At 43.7% G+C, this 15,391-nt stretch overlaps 1 protein-coding gene across 2 annotated transcripts in view; it reads left to right on the plus strand.

Annotated features, from left to right (window-relative positions):
* The first annotated feature begins 14,159 nt into the window (after positions 1–14,159).
* kalrna (kalirin RhoGEF kinase a) overlaps positions 14,160–15,391 on the plus strand; it is a 149,987-nt gene continuing 148,755 nt past the window's right edge. For both annotated transcript variants that reach the window (XM_086267606.1, XM_086267608.1), the window contains exon 1: positions 14,160–14,436. In XM_086267606.1, coding sequence (XP_086123732.1) covers positions 14,370–14,436 — 67 coding nt within the window. In that variant the 5' untranslated portion in view covers positions 14,160–14,369. The remainder of the gene's footprint in view (positions 14,437–15,391) is intronic.

The raw sequence follows: 15,391 nt of genomic DNA on the forward strand, positions 1-15,391 counted from the left end.
TTACAAACTGTCTAAATTCTTTCTACCACGTTGCTGCTCTACCAGGTGTAACAATTAAGTTTAAAATCCAGGCATCCATGAAAACCGAATTTATGAAATTTAACGGAGTTAGATGTTAGCAGGAAGTTAGCTCGCTAGCTTCTATCTAAATATAACACAGTGCTCAGTGTGCTTTTCATGGGAAATCAATGTCCTGACTGAGAGATTTCCGAAACAAATTCAGATGTAGAGCTGAAAAACTGGAAACTAAACAGCAGTGACGTTTGTAGGGTTACTGAAGTTGGGCTAGCTGCTATATAATGATGTGCCAAGTGATCGCTAGCGACACAGCTATGTTAGCATAACATAAACAGTGAAGCTGGAGGATGAACGCTAACTTTTTTTCCACTTGATAAAAGTTAATGTGAGGGTTCCTGATGGTTAGAGACAAATGCAATTGCATGGCAGGATGCTGTAAACGGACCAAACTTCAGCCAGGAGAACAACTGAGATAATCCATCCACAATACGAGGTTAGTCATTAATATACTGCTGCATGGGCTGGGCTGTAGTTACACCAGAAGGGTTTAAAAACGAAGCTTTGAAATGAACAGCGGTAATAAAAACTCAGAGGCCGACTGATCACTGACTGTTTTTAGGGGCTTGTGGAGATTCAGTAGAAAAAGATACAAAGTATTAAAACATGTTAAATACACAAAAGTCTTATTAAAGCAAAGCCGTTCCTTCCTTTAAAGGACCTTGAAAAGCTTATCCACTTATCACATCCAGATTGGACTACTGTAACTGCCTCTACTCGGGCCTCCAACACTCTTCTCTTTGCCGGCTTCAGCTAATTCAAAATGCAGCTGCGCATCTTTTAACAGGTACGAGAATCTATGAACACATAACTCCAACTTTAGCCAATCTACATTGGCTCCCTGTTAAATATCGCATAGATTTTAAAATTCTTTTGTTCACTTTTAAAATTCTGAATAATTTAGCGCCCAGCTATCTCTCTGAACTACTCCACTTATACAATCCCAACAGAGCACTTAGATCGTCCAATCACAGGCTCCTAGCACAACCCTGGTCTCGAATGAAGTCGAGCGGTGACCGGGCCTTTGCAACCGTGGCACCCAGACTCTGGAATAACCTCCCTGTTCATGTTCGTACTGCCGAGTCGATCCAGTCTTTTAAATCACGTCTTACAACTTATCTTTTTACTTTGGTTTTTGATTCTAACTAGTTGGCTGTTCTAGCTTGTTGTGTTGTTACCTATTGTTTGTCCTGTTTTATTGTTTGTTTTAATTGTCTTGTGTTTTTACTGACTGTGAAGCACTATGGTCAACACTGTTGTTTTAATATGTGCTATATAAATACATTTTGATTTGATTTTTTTGATTTATTAAACATTAAACGCAGAGTAGTTCGGGCCTGGAAGCAGGATTCGTCACATCATCACTTCAAGACCGGATTGAAATGAAAGAACACCAGGGTGGTGTGTGCTTACAGGACATAATGTTCAGTGTGAGACGGCAGCATCGTGCCGGTCCCTCTGCGGCCCTCCTCTCAGTGCTCAGTGTGCTTTTCAATTCAATTCAATTTCAATTTTTATTTATATAGCGCCAAATCACAACAAAAGTCGCCTCAAGGCGCTTCATAGATACAGAGAAAAACCCAACAATCATATGACCCCCTATGAGCAGCACTTTGGCGACAGTGGGAAGGAAAAACTCCCTTTTAACAGGAAGAAACCTCCGGCAGAACCAGGCTCAGGGAGGGGCGGGGCCATCTGCTGTGACCGGTTGGGGTGAGAGAAGGAAGACAGGATAAAGACATGCTGTGTAAGAGAGACAGAGGTTAATAACAGATATGATTCAATGCAGAGAGGTCTATTAATACATAGTGAGTGAGAAAGGTGACTGGAAAGGAAAAACCCAGTGCATCATGGGAATCCCCCGGCAGCCTACGTCTATTGCAGCATAACTAAGGGAGGATTCAGGATCACCTGGTCCAGCCCTAACTATATGCTTTAGCAAAAAGGAAAGTTTGAAGCCTAATCTTGAAAGTAGAGATAGTGTCTGTCTCCTGAATCCAAACTGGAAGCTGGTTCCACAGAAGAGGGGCCTGAAAACTGAAGGCTCTGCCTCCCATTCTGCTTTTAAATACTCTAGGAACAACAAGTAGGCCTGCAGAGCGAGAGCGAAGTGCTCTAATAGGGTGATATGGTACTACAAGGTCATTGAGATAAGATGGGGCCTGATTATTTAAGCCCTTGTATGTGAGGAGCAGGATTTTCATGGCAAATCGAACACAAGACTAAATGGTACCATTATATGTATGTTTTCATTCTGAATGTGGAAATGTTGGTCTTTTTGATTTTTTTCTACTATAAATACATTTTATTTCTCTACAGGTAACACTGGCCATCCTCCTAATTTCGCATACTTAAAAGAAGTGCATTTAAAAAAATAATCAGAGCATAGGAACATTGTATGAACATCTTATTTAAAAAACCATCTTACTTACGCCTCAAACAAACAACGTCATTGAAAAGTTTATGAAATTATTATGAATGACAGCAGCTAATCGAGTTTGGAGCTGGAACTTAACCGCTGTATTTGCAAACATATTTCTCTATTTTTAAAATGAAATTATATACTTTATTAATCTCCTGTAGGGAAATTCCTCTCTGCATGTAACCCATTCACTCAGTGAGGCAGTGGACAGCCGTCAGTCCAGCGCCCGGGGAGCAGTGCATATGCACAGTACCTTGCTCAGGGGTACATCAGAGTGGCCGTTTGAACCTCCACTCTTCCAATCATGGGGCGAATGCTCTACCTACTGAGCCATCTCCTCCCCCGATTTAGTTAAGTAATTGTTGGGCCTTAAAGACATTAGACCCCACTGTCAGTGCGCCCCAGGGCAGCTGTGGCTACAATGTAGCTTGCCATCACCAGTGTGTGAATGGGTGAATGACTGAATGTAGTGTGAAGCGCTTTGGGGTCCTTAGGGACTAGAAAAGCGCTATACAAATGCAGGCCATTTACCACTGACTCAGAGACCAATCACTGTGAACAAAGCAAGACCACACAGCGCTCTTTGTCGTTTACTTGCTGCAAGGGGAGTCCGGTCAGGGTCTTAGAGTTGTAAGCTCTTCACCTGATCTCAGCCAACTCCGAGTTCCAGCCTCCCCTCACAGTCCTTTTATTGACAACCATAGTTACACAAACATCTCATTAATCATGTGACAGCTAAGGCACTCAGTGATTAGCTGTGATTATGTTTGAGCTTTTCATAACAGCAGCTCCTTCAACTCCAAAGCTAACAGCATAGCATGTCGTCAGAGATGACTCATCGAGGCTTTGTAATATCAACACCTAGATGTAGATGATCAGGCTGCTAAGTTAAGCAGACACTCTTCTTTCCAAGTGTCTGTGAAGGTTCTCAGTCATCCAGGTCATCGTAGTCAAAGGAGCTTGCAAAGAAAAGCGTCTGGACTTCTTTAAGTTGCTTGAAGACGTTTCACCTCTCATCCGAGAAGCTTCTTCAGTTCTAAGGTCAAATGGTGGAGAGTCCCAGATATAAACCTAGTGGGAGTGACCCCCCACAGAGGGACAAAAGGACCCCCTGATGATCCTCTAATCGCCTGAGCCAAGGTGGGAAACTGGGCGTGGGTCCCAATCAGCCAGAGTTTCGGGTGTGTTCATTGTGAAACCTGGCCCCACCTTATCATGCGAATTCCTGAGGTCAGATGGCCCAGGATGTGAGTGGGCGTTAAGGCGTCTGGGAAGGGATCTCAAAACTGGATTATAGATGGCAGAGAGTTGGTGTCGTAAACCCCGCCTCTGTTCAAAGATGGTCGCCCACAGTGGACATAGATGCTTCTTTCACTCCTCTTTCAAACCATCTGTCCTCTCTGTCCAAAATGTGAACATTGGCATCCTCGAAAGAGTGACCTTTATCCTTAAGATGCAGATGGACTGCTGAGTCTTGTCCTGTGGAGGTGGCTCTTCTGTGTTGTGCCATGCGCTTGTGAAGTGGCTGTTTGGTCTCTCCAATGTAGAGGTCTGAGCATTCCTCGCTGCACTGTACAGCATACACCACATTGTTAAGTTTGTGTTTTGGTGTTTTGTCTTTCGGGTGAACCAGTTTCTGTCTGAGCGTGTTGCTGGGTCTGAAATACACTGGGATGTCATGCTTGGAGAAAACCCTCCTGAGTTTCTCTGATACACCGGCTACATAGGGGATGACAATGTTGTTGCGTCTGTCCTCCCTCGCTGGTGTCTGGTCTTCTTTTCTGTGCCTCTTTGCTGACTTTAAGAACACCCATTTAGGATAGCCGCACGTTTTGAGTGCTTCCTTTACATGTGTGTGTTCCTTCTTTTTTCCTTAAGGCTTAGAGGGAACATGTTCTGCCCGGTGGTGTAGGGTCCTAATTACTCCAAGTTTGTGTTCAGAGGGTGATGGGAGTCAAAGAGGAGGTACTGGTCCGTGTGTGTGGGCTTCCGGTAAACTTCGATGTTGAGGTTGCCGTTCTCTTCAATGTGCACAGCGCAGTCCAGGAAAGGCAAACAGTTGTCCTTTGTGTCTTCCCTGGTGAACTTGATGTTTTTATCCACAGCGTTAATGTGCGCAGTGAAGGATTCCACTTCTTGTGTCTTGATTTTGACCCAGGTGTCGTCCACATATCTGTACCAGTGGCTGGGTACTCTTACTTTGAAAGAGACAAGAGCCTTCCTTTCCACTTCCTCCATGTAAAGGTTGGCTACAATAGGGCTTTGGAGCGTGATGTCACGGGGGTGGGCGTGGAAAGGATTTTGGCCCGATCCGCCATTTTGGGGGTCTAAGTAAGGAGCGAAAGCATAGCCATGGTTCGTACTTGCTGTGCGGTCGGCTGCAATGTTCGATCTTACGACCGGCACGGGAATAAGTTTGGATTGTCTTTTTATGCTTTCCCAACCTGGAAGCAACATGAAGGAGCTCATGTATCGGATATTACCAAACGAAGGCGTCTAGCCTGGATAGCAGCCGTGAGACGAGCTGATATCAAGTTCTGTTACGTCTCCAGATATCAGTTGGTGTGCTCAAGACATTTTCATTCCGGTAAGTTCTAAATATGTTCACATCACACTTTATAGCTGAATAATATCATCGTTGGTGGTCTCAGAAGTTATAGAAATTGCGATCAAACATAGAATGGAGTGACTTGATTGGTTGATGTAAAGACAATAAATGAAATGAGACAGGAAGGACACAAATTGGCGTTAATAATTTACCCGATTATCAATGTGTTAACTTGCATGTACTTTACAATTATGGGCATATAATATGATAACGATATTTTAGCAGTTAAATGATAAATGTGTAACATTAATTATGGTGGGGGGTGGAAAATGGCTATTTCACTCGGTGCACTCCAGCTGACTTACTTTGACGACGTACTCAGAGTTTGGCGGCTTGAAAATAGCCAAATCTTGCACCCAGCCATTTGTAAATTGGATGTGCGCCTCCAGTGACCTGTAATTACGAAACTGGTTCGCTGTGTAAGCGCTTACTCCACAAACAAGATACGTGAAGATATCGGGGTAGGACAGTGGCGGTAAGTCGTCTGGGTCTTTACTCCACTGCCGTATTTCAAATGGGTCCAGATTTGCGATGCACTCTATTTTTTTTCAAGTACCGCTGCTTCGCCTCTGGACGCAATCGGTCTCTATACCGTCCGTTTTCTTTTGAGCTGCTTTTAAGCATGTTTCTTGTCGTCGTCGTTCCAACACAGTGTGTTTGTTTTGATTCGTAGACCCCGAAAATGGAGCTGCGCTCCCACAATGCATTGCGGCGTGACGTCAACTCCAAAGCCCTATAGGTGACACGGGGGAGCCCATGGCACAGCCATGCTTTTGTCTGTAAAAGCCTTCGTTGTATTTGAAATATGTAGTGGTGAGGCAGAGGTCTAACAGTGTGCAGATCTGATCGGGTGTGAAGTTGGTCCTGTCCTCCAAGGAGCTGTCTTCTTGTAGTCGTTTTCTGACAGTCTCCACGGCCTCCGTGGTGGGTATGCAAGTGAAGAGAGAGACTACATCAAAGGACACCATGGTTTCATCTGGATCCAGGGTAAGTTTCTGGACCTTGTCGGTGAAGTCGGTGGAGTTCTTGATGTGGTGTGGGGTGTTCCCCACGAGAGGAGCAAGGATGGTAGCAAGGTGTTTAGCAATGTTATAAGTGGCTGAGTTTATGCTGCTGACTATGGGTCTGAGTGGGACAGCTTCCTTGTGGATTTTAGGAAGTCCATAGATGCAGGGTATGGCATCCCCTGGGTAAAGGCGGTGATATGTAAGGCGGTCAATAATTTTGTCCTTTTCAAAGTCTTGAAGGCAAGCTATAACTTTCTTTTTGTAGCTGCTTGTGGGGTCTCGCTTTAAGGCTTCGTAGGTATTGTTGTCACTGAGGAGAGTAGTGATCTTTCCAAACCCCTTAGACTACGATGGCCTGGAGGACTGAGAACCTTTTGTGAAGGTCACTTGAAATCTAATAATTCATTTTTCATGGATTGAAGGAATCTGAGGCCATGGTCATCAGCCGGAAAAGGGTGGAGTGCCCACTCCGGGTCGGTGACGAGTTTCTGCCCCAAGTGGAGGAGTTCAAGTATCTCGGGTCTTGTTCATGAGTGACGGGAGAAGGGAGCGGGAGATCGACAGACGGATTGGTGCTGTGGCCGCAGTGATGCGGACGCTGTACCTGTCTGTTGTGGTGAAGAGAGAGACGAGTGTAAAAGCAAAGCTCTCAATTTACCCATCTACCCTCACCTATGGTCACGAGCTGTGGGTAGTGACCGAAAGAACGAGATCGCGGATACAAGCGGCGGAAATGAGCTTCCTCCGAAGGGTGGCTGGCCTCTCCCTTAGAGATAGGGTGAGAAGTTCGGCCATCCGGGAGGGGCTCAAAGTAGAGCCGCTGTTCCTCCACATCGAAAGGAGCCAGCTGAGGTGGTTCAGGCATCTGACAAGGATGCCTCCTTGGTGCCTCCTGGGTGAGGTTTTCTGGGCGTGTCCCACTGGGAGGAGGCCCCGGGGCAGACCCAGGACACGCTGGAGAGATTATATCTCTCGGCTGGCCTGGGAATGCCTTGGTGTTCCCCCGGATAAGCTGGAGGAGGTGGCTGGGGAGAGGGAGGTCTGGGCTTCTCTGCTTGGACTGCTGCCCCCGCGACCCGGCCCCGGATAATGCAGAAGAAGCTGGATGGATGGATGGATGGATGGATGGATGGATGGATGGATGGATGGATTTAAGAATACATTTTTGTCCCCACCACTGCCACAAAAATAAACCAGGAAAATCAGTAAAGACAAGAATATGTACACCTTTTGTAGATCTTCCATGAATTCACACGTATGAGTATCTGAAATCATTTACACACTGAAATGCCTCTATACACATTTTTCAATATACAAATGCAGAATCAGTTCAAAGTTGGAAAACACCATTTTAACCATTATTACTGCTACAGTGGAGATCCAAACTGATGACATCAGAATTATGAAATAACATGGAGCAAACAAGGAAAAAGCTCATTGTGCATGTTATGTTCTTCACTGTGATCTTAGTGCTCTGACAGCGTTGGACAATCTCTGGTGGAGGGTTAGTCGATTGTCCTTTATGTGGAGATACGTGTCATTTCTTGGATGAATGATGCAGTAGATACAACTCTAGTTCAAATAAAGTTAGTCTGCTGTGTAAAATGGAAATAACAGAATGTGATGGTCTGCAGATCTCATAAACTCGTGTTTTATACACAATAGAACACAGAAAGCATACAAAATGTTTAAACCTTTAATAAACACAAGGTCATTTTGAATTTGATGGAAACAGAATGTCTCAAAAAATGTCCTTTGCTGCTTAGCATCTCTCCTCTTAACTACAGTTCGTACAGGTTTGCGAGCTGAGGAGACCAGTTGTTGGATTCATTTTGAGACTGGAATGTTGTTTATTCTTAAAAAAAAAAAAAAGTTCTTCCATTGCCCATTGACTCCCATGCTCCCTGCTCCCAAGGAAGGACCAGTGCCACAGCAGGATTTGCAGTTTCAACAGCAAAATAGTTTAATTTGCTGTTGAAACTAGAAACTAGAAAACATCAGGGTGAGCACAGCCAATTCTACATCAGAAATAACTAACTTAGCTACCACAAAGAAGCCAGAGAAGTAGCCACACATACTCAGAAACCCACGGAGTTGTTGATATTTCCTCGGCACAGGACAATCCAAAATGTCCTGAACAACTCCAACATCATTGTGAAGTTTGCGGACGACACTACAGTGGTGGGTCTTATCACCAATGGTGATGAGACGGCTTACAGGGAGGAGGTCAGCGCCCTGACCCACTGGTGTCAAGACAACCATCTCACTCTCAACGTCGCAAAGACAAAGGAGTTGATAGTGGACTTCCGGAGGTGCAGAGAAGTACACACCCCCATCACCATCAACGGCGCTGCTGTGGAGAGAGTGAGCAGCTTCCGGTTCCTTGGTGTACATCTGGCTGAGGATCTTACGTGGTCAGTACCAGAGGTGGGACCAAGTCATTGTTTTGCAAGTCTCAAGTAAGTCTCAAGTCTTTATCCTCAAGTCTCAAGTCAAGTCTCAAGTAATGTCAGGCAAGTCAGAGTCGAGTCTCAAGTCACTGGTGTAAAAGTCCGAGTCAAGTCACAAGTCTGAAATTTTGAATTTCAAGTCCTTTCGAGTCTTTAAAAAAAACAAAAACGAAAAAAGCATGTTGCAGTTATGCTAAATGTAAATATTAGACCATGTAATTTTTAAATCTGTGTTTTTCTCAACACATGACAAAATAGTGAACTTAGAAAATATACACAAATTGTGAAATTGCACCTCTTTAAAATGCAGCTCAATTAAACCTAGCTCCAAGAATAATTTTCACCGACAGTTCTGAGATAAGCTGCATGTTATTCTTGGATGCGGTTGTAGGACCGGCTTTAAAATCGCATGACAAAAATATCATACATATTAAAAAAACTGTATCACCAACGTAGCCTGGAAAACATTTGCTAGTTAGATGAAGTCAGCTATCTCATCTTAGCATATTTATATGCATATTTATAATCATACGGTTCTTGGAGTGAGTGCATACACTCATGAAGTTTAGTAACTTCAGGTCACTGCAACAAGCCCAGGTACAGTTTACCGACAGATGGGTGCAGGACCTTGAAATGCACCGTGTAGAACGAAAGACCATCGTATGTATCATAAGTTTACCAGTCTCACAAATCGTCGTCATAAATACACATTCATTAACCGTTTATTAATAGGACCTTTGAGCTCAACGGTAATTAATTAGCAGTGGAAATAATTTCTGGTAGCATCACAGAAATGTAGCAGTGACAATAATACTGTATGCTGTAATCGTACTGGGCAATTAGTGATACAAAAAACCTGTTTTATCCTGTGAATAAAAGTATGTGTTTTTGTCAATGTACCATAATAACAGAAGCGAAACGCAATATTGTGTCAGGACAATTCACTATTTATGCACAATAAACACAATAAATAAAGGAGCATAGCGCGACAATTTCTGTTCAGCGCCAGACTTGCTTGTAACCTATATCACCAATTATGTTAAGAAAAATGACGCATTAACTACAACAGCAGACTGACCTTCGTGTAAATGCTTGGAGCAGACTAACCTGTGAGCTGGAGTGTTCTGGGACGTTATATTTGGTCTTTGAATGGCTGCAATCCAGTCGCCTCTTTGTTACTTCGGAAACATGGCTGAACAATTTCTCTTCAACGACGTAATCCGATAACAACCGATCTCTTTACCCGTCGGCTTCCCGTGGCTGTCATGCGACCGGCTATTGCAGTTAATAATACAACAGCTTCTTGACATTTTTGTGTTTCTTTTTATCGCTGTGTGACTGATTTCAATTGAAAGCCTGCGTGCGCTAGTACCTCTTGCCACGAGTTCCCAGAATCCTTTGCGGTTTTACCCCTGAATGATGTCACATTTTCAATCTCTATATAATATGCATGTTAAATTTTATATTTGGGGTGAAATATCAAGTCTTTTCAAGTAAACCGGTTCAAGTCCAATTCAAGTCCCAAGTCATTGGTGTAAAAGTCCAAGTCAAGTCACAAGTCTTAGAACATTTTTTCAAGTCAAGTCTAAAGTCATAAAATTAATGACTCGAGTCCAAGTCATGTGACTCGAGTCCACACCTCTGGTCAGTACACACAAACAAAACAGTGAAGAAGGCGCAGCAGCGCCTCTTCTTTCTCAGGAGACTGAAAAGATTCGGCATGAGCCCCCGCATCCTCAGGACCTTCTATCACTGTGCCATTGAGAGCATCCTCACTGGATGCATCACCACCTGGTATGGCAACAGCACCGCCTACAACTGCAAAGCTCTCCAGAGAGTAGTGCGGTGCTCTGAACGGATAATTGGAGGTGAGCTTCCCTCCCTCCAAGACATCTACAGGAAGCGGTGCCTGAGGAAAGCGGGGAGGATCATCAAGGACTCCAGTCACCCCAGCCATAAACTGTTCAGACTGCTTCCATCAGGAAGGAGGTTCTGCAGCATCCGGTCCCGTACCAGCAGACTGAGAGACAGCTTCTTCCACCAGGCCATCAGACTGCTGAACACGTCATAGACACCTCAGCTTCACTACTGGAACTTTAACATTATGCACTCCACACTGTACAGTAATGCCACTGTTTTGCACATATTCAACTCTGTATATTTTATATATTTTATTTATTGTTTACTCTATTTAATTTGCAAAATACGTAGACACACACACACACACACACACACACACACACACACACACACACACACACACACACACACACGTAGAAAAATATTTAGTATACACATCCAGAAATGCATATACTATTATATATTGTACATATATTTATTAGTTTCAGATGTAGCCATTCTTATATTTTGCCTGTTTACATTATTGTATTTTGCACAACTCTGTTGCTTGTGAAGCTCGCACACAAGAATTTCACTCACATGTGCTGTACCAATGTACCTGCACATGTGATGTGACAATAAAAGTGATTTGATTTGATTTGATTTGATTTTGAACTGTGGCCAACAAAGGGACCACAGAATGGCCAGTGCCACAGCAGGATTTGCAGTTTCAAAAGCTGAATAGTTTATTTTCATTTTGGGTAGAAAACATCTGAGTGGGCGCAGCCAAAACAGCTCTATTCTCCTAATTTAAGTCCCAATTTAAAGCTGTCCCATTCAGTCTCCAACCAATGGTCAGCTTCCATCTGCAAAAAACGGCAGGAGAAATGAAGACCATCCCCTCAGGCTGTGGAGGAACTAATACAACACACAACATTATGACCTGGGTCATATCTGTTAGTGTTAGCAACAAACACATAGCAACCTCTTACCTGAGGACTTGCCTTGTGTGTCACACTTGTGTACTTTCTCTCCTCTCATGAGACCTCCAGATCACTTAGCATTAAATTGTAGTTTTAAAAGGAAAACAGGAAGCTGCAAACGCAAAGTGTCCAAAGACTGTTTCTAATACCCAGAATGCGTTAACATCTGTAACATCTGTCTTAATCAGAAAACAGTAATGCCCCCATCCAAAATTCAGATCAACATATCTAATGTGGGATGTTGTCATATACCATAGTGCTGCTACATCAGTGCTTCCAGCGACTGCACCTCTGACAGCTTTGTGGAAATCAGTGCAAATGACTAATCGCTCTATCCCCGAGGTCGCCAACAACCCAGATCTTATCATCATTAACAACCATTAACCAAGCTTCCACATTTATTTCAACATGATGTTTTTGATACTTTTCGACATTAAATCCAAGAGTTTCACATGGAAAATTCTCAAATCCTGGAATACTTGTAATTAAAGTCATTATTACTGTTCTAACTGAAGATAACTCCTATTAAATGACATTTTTCTGTCACAGTCTGTGGGTCTGATGCCACTGTGGAGCCAGCTGATCAGGGTCTGAGGTGTTGGAAGTCACCCATTCATTTCTTTTATTTTCAGATTGTTAATGAGTACATGGATGTGTGTGTATGCACAGGCACACATATGTATAAATGTAGATATATACATCAAGATAATGTTTGTTACTAGAGATTTTCCATTATTCTTTTTTATGCCTTTTGACTTCATCCCATTACCCAGCTGTCTGTCCTGTCTTCTTCTTTGTTTGTCTTTATCTTATAACATGTTTCCTTTGTCAAAATAAATAAATAAATACAATAAATGACAGTGCATTTTTTCACATTATAACATAATTTACAACACTCCTTTATGTTCAAAGAGTAGTTTGAGCTAATGATGCAACGAATCTGCAAAATCTGAAAAACTCAAATATAATATAATAAAGACTGAAATTTGCATAATATAGCGCATTAAACCTTTATTTGAATAAAGTACTCAAGTAAATGGATTCATTACATTCTGCCTGGTGTTGGCAAAGCATTGTGGCACCATTTCAAAGGTTACTTGGAAATCAGACTTATGTCAGTTGTTTGTGGTCTCCTTCCTGAAAACACTCCACAGATTCTCTTAAGGTGGACGGTCAGAACATTGACTGCAGCCAGGTGCTGCAAGTCCTACTGGGAAAGGAAATCATCTCCAAAAGCTTGTCAGCAGATGGAAGCATGAAGTTCTCTAAAATATCCTGGACACACACACACACACACACACACACACACACACACACACACACACACACACACACACACACCAGCATATGTCATGTCACCCTAAATCATCACAGGGTCTTGAAACGACACCGTGGACTTCAAACTCCTGCAGTTATCTACCTCTCTGCTCACTCACACTCACCCACAGGCTTTCACATGTTCATACAGACCTACCAACAACCAGAGATGTCACTGAACACAATATGCTGTAGTTGCTTATTTGGAAAAGACTGAGGTCGGTCAGGGCCCCTCTGGGGAAATCAAGTGTAACCACAACTCATGCCACAGGACTATTAAACAACAGCCTAGCTGTTACACACGGTTTTGTCCACTAGATGGTGCTATCTCACAGTGAGAGTTCCCAGCAGCTGGGACTGTTAATGTGATGTGTTTGAGGATGAGAGGCAGAGATTGGCAGGAACATAAGAATTGATGGTGGACGAGGCAAAGTGGTTAAAGATCTGTGCACGATCATGAAGTGTATGCCTTCCTCATGCTTTACACTGAATATTATCCCCAGAAGCCTTACAGTACATGTTTGTTACACGTATGTTCATTAGTTCTATATATGTATGGGGGAAACACCTGACAGAGAGGGGATCCACAGGCTCTGTAATGCTGTGGTTGAGCTCGACCTGCACATACCTGTTCCCATACAAATCTTTATAAATAATTCCAAATCTATCAGCATGTTACACAGTGCTCTCCGTCTCCACTGTCTGAAATGTAATGAAATTTAGCCCAAATATATCATTTTGTTCATGGAAGAATTGTAGAAATATATCAGAAATATACATACTGCTGTTGATTTCATCACTTAGAAAGAAACGTGTTTGTAAGTTTCACTGGAAGTGACCATTCAAACAGAAGACAGGGTGTGAAATATAACTGATGAAGATGGAGGGTGAGGCAGACGATGCGTGCAGCAAGAGTCTGACACATGCAGCAGAGACACATACGGTGTCTTTATGCTGGAAAGTTGCTTCTCCTGTCAGTGACAGCCAGGCACAATGCAACGATGTGTCGTTGGTAAACACGCGATTGCCTGGATAAATGCTCAGACTGGCCATTAAGGCTAGAAATGGTCCACAGTGGTCACCGCTGGCTCATTGCTGCTTTTACTGCTGTGGCTCTGGAGGTCCAGCGGGTGGCCCATTACTTCGACCCCTCGCTCTGCGTGTTTGTGAACAGTGCACGCCTCCTCCTGCGTGCTCCATGTATATAATGTAAAATGCAGCATATATGTTTAGAACTACTGCATCACCATCGCACTGCTATTTGGAAAATAGTGAAAATGTGATTTTTGATTTATAGATCACGCCGTGTTAATTTCAATCATTTGAACGCGCAGACGAACCCGTTAATAAAGGTCAATGAACTGAACTGGAGAGACAGAGGGAGGGAGGGAGGGAGGGGACGTACGGGGAGAGGGAGGGAGGCAGAGAGACCCTGGCGGACAGAAGCAGAGAGGGAGGTTGGACCGGGAACAATAGAGAGAAACGAAGCCTACCCTGAACACCAAACAAACCGAGAGGGCGACAAAAAGAAAGCAAACCACATCGGGTGATGGAGGGAGAGCGAGCTAAGCGAAGGACATGTGAGGAATAAAGACGCGAGGATCTTTCCCGAGCGGTGGGCTTTATTCCCGTCTTTCTTTGTCACTGGATAGTAAAACGGATTCCGGTATGAACCCAGCAGAAGCGGCCGAGGAGGCGCCCAGCGACCCCGACACTGATGCCTTCTACAAAACAGGTAGGAATCGGAGCTGATCTCTCCAAATCTAAGACAAAAGCATCACACCCGAGATCAATTTGAGCCAGAGCCGCCCGAGCAAGCGCACGAAAGCAAGAGAGCAGAAATGTGCAGAAAATCAGCTGGAAGCTGCACTAGCAGATGGGAGGCAGCTGCAAACATTCTGCTTCAAATAAGCAGAAACGTTGCGCTGTTTGAGGCTTTTACGCGGATCTACAGTGTCGTGTTGATTTCCGTGCGTGTGTTAGCTGATGCTGTGGGTCTACAAAAGAAGGAAGAATCATGGTGGGATCACATCAGATCAGCAGCTGAAAGGCTCAGGAAAAAATGTCCAGCGTGCTACAAATGGCAGTTTGTGGGAGAAGACTGTGTGTTTGTGCTGATACATGGACAGAAGGCACAAGATGACTGAGTCCAAATAACTGGTCTGCAAGCACATGCTGTCATCATGGAGACAGCTCATTACGGTGTCATTACATTATACTTCCTAAGATCATTACAAAAGCAGACAGCAGATCATTTCTGGTATCTTTTATGACGCTAAAGGCTGAAGCAGATATTGGCAGAGCGCCATGGCCACCTCTGATTATTACATAGTGGATCCTGATCCTGATCTCTGCTCAGCTTTGACAAGATCTCCAACACCACTGGCTGAACTGCAGCTCCAAGCCCTCCACCATGTTTTAGTTAGTTGTTAGACACTTGCTGTTGTACGCCGAACACGCTGGATTTAAACCTTCATGAGATCTTTTCTTCTTGTTTCTTTTCCTAAAGAATGACTTGTTGACGGAGGCTGCGTTTGTTACCTGTTAAAGTTCAGGTGCTGGTTGCTGGGTTTGGGCCATTAACTCAGCTTTCATCACTCTGAATTTCTTGGCTAGCTTTGCATGAACTCAGTTTTATACCAAACAAATCACAACAAGGCGCTTAGCATGCTGTTTGTGGAGAATCTCAC

This window comes from Aulonocara sp. 'chitande type north' Nkhata Bay, linkage group LG16 (genome assembly GCF_057382095.1).
Source record: "Aulonocara sp. 'chitande type north' Nkhata Bay isolate Kocher_YH1m ecotype deep benthic linkage group LG16, A_spYH_male_GT1.1, whole genome shotgun sequence".
Classification (NCBI taxonomy): Eukaryota; Metazoa; Chordata; class Actinopteri; order Cichliformes; family Cichlidae; genus Aulonocara; species Aulonocara sp. 'chitande type north' Nkhata Bay.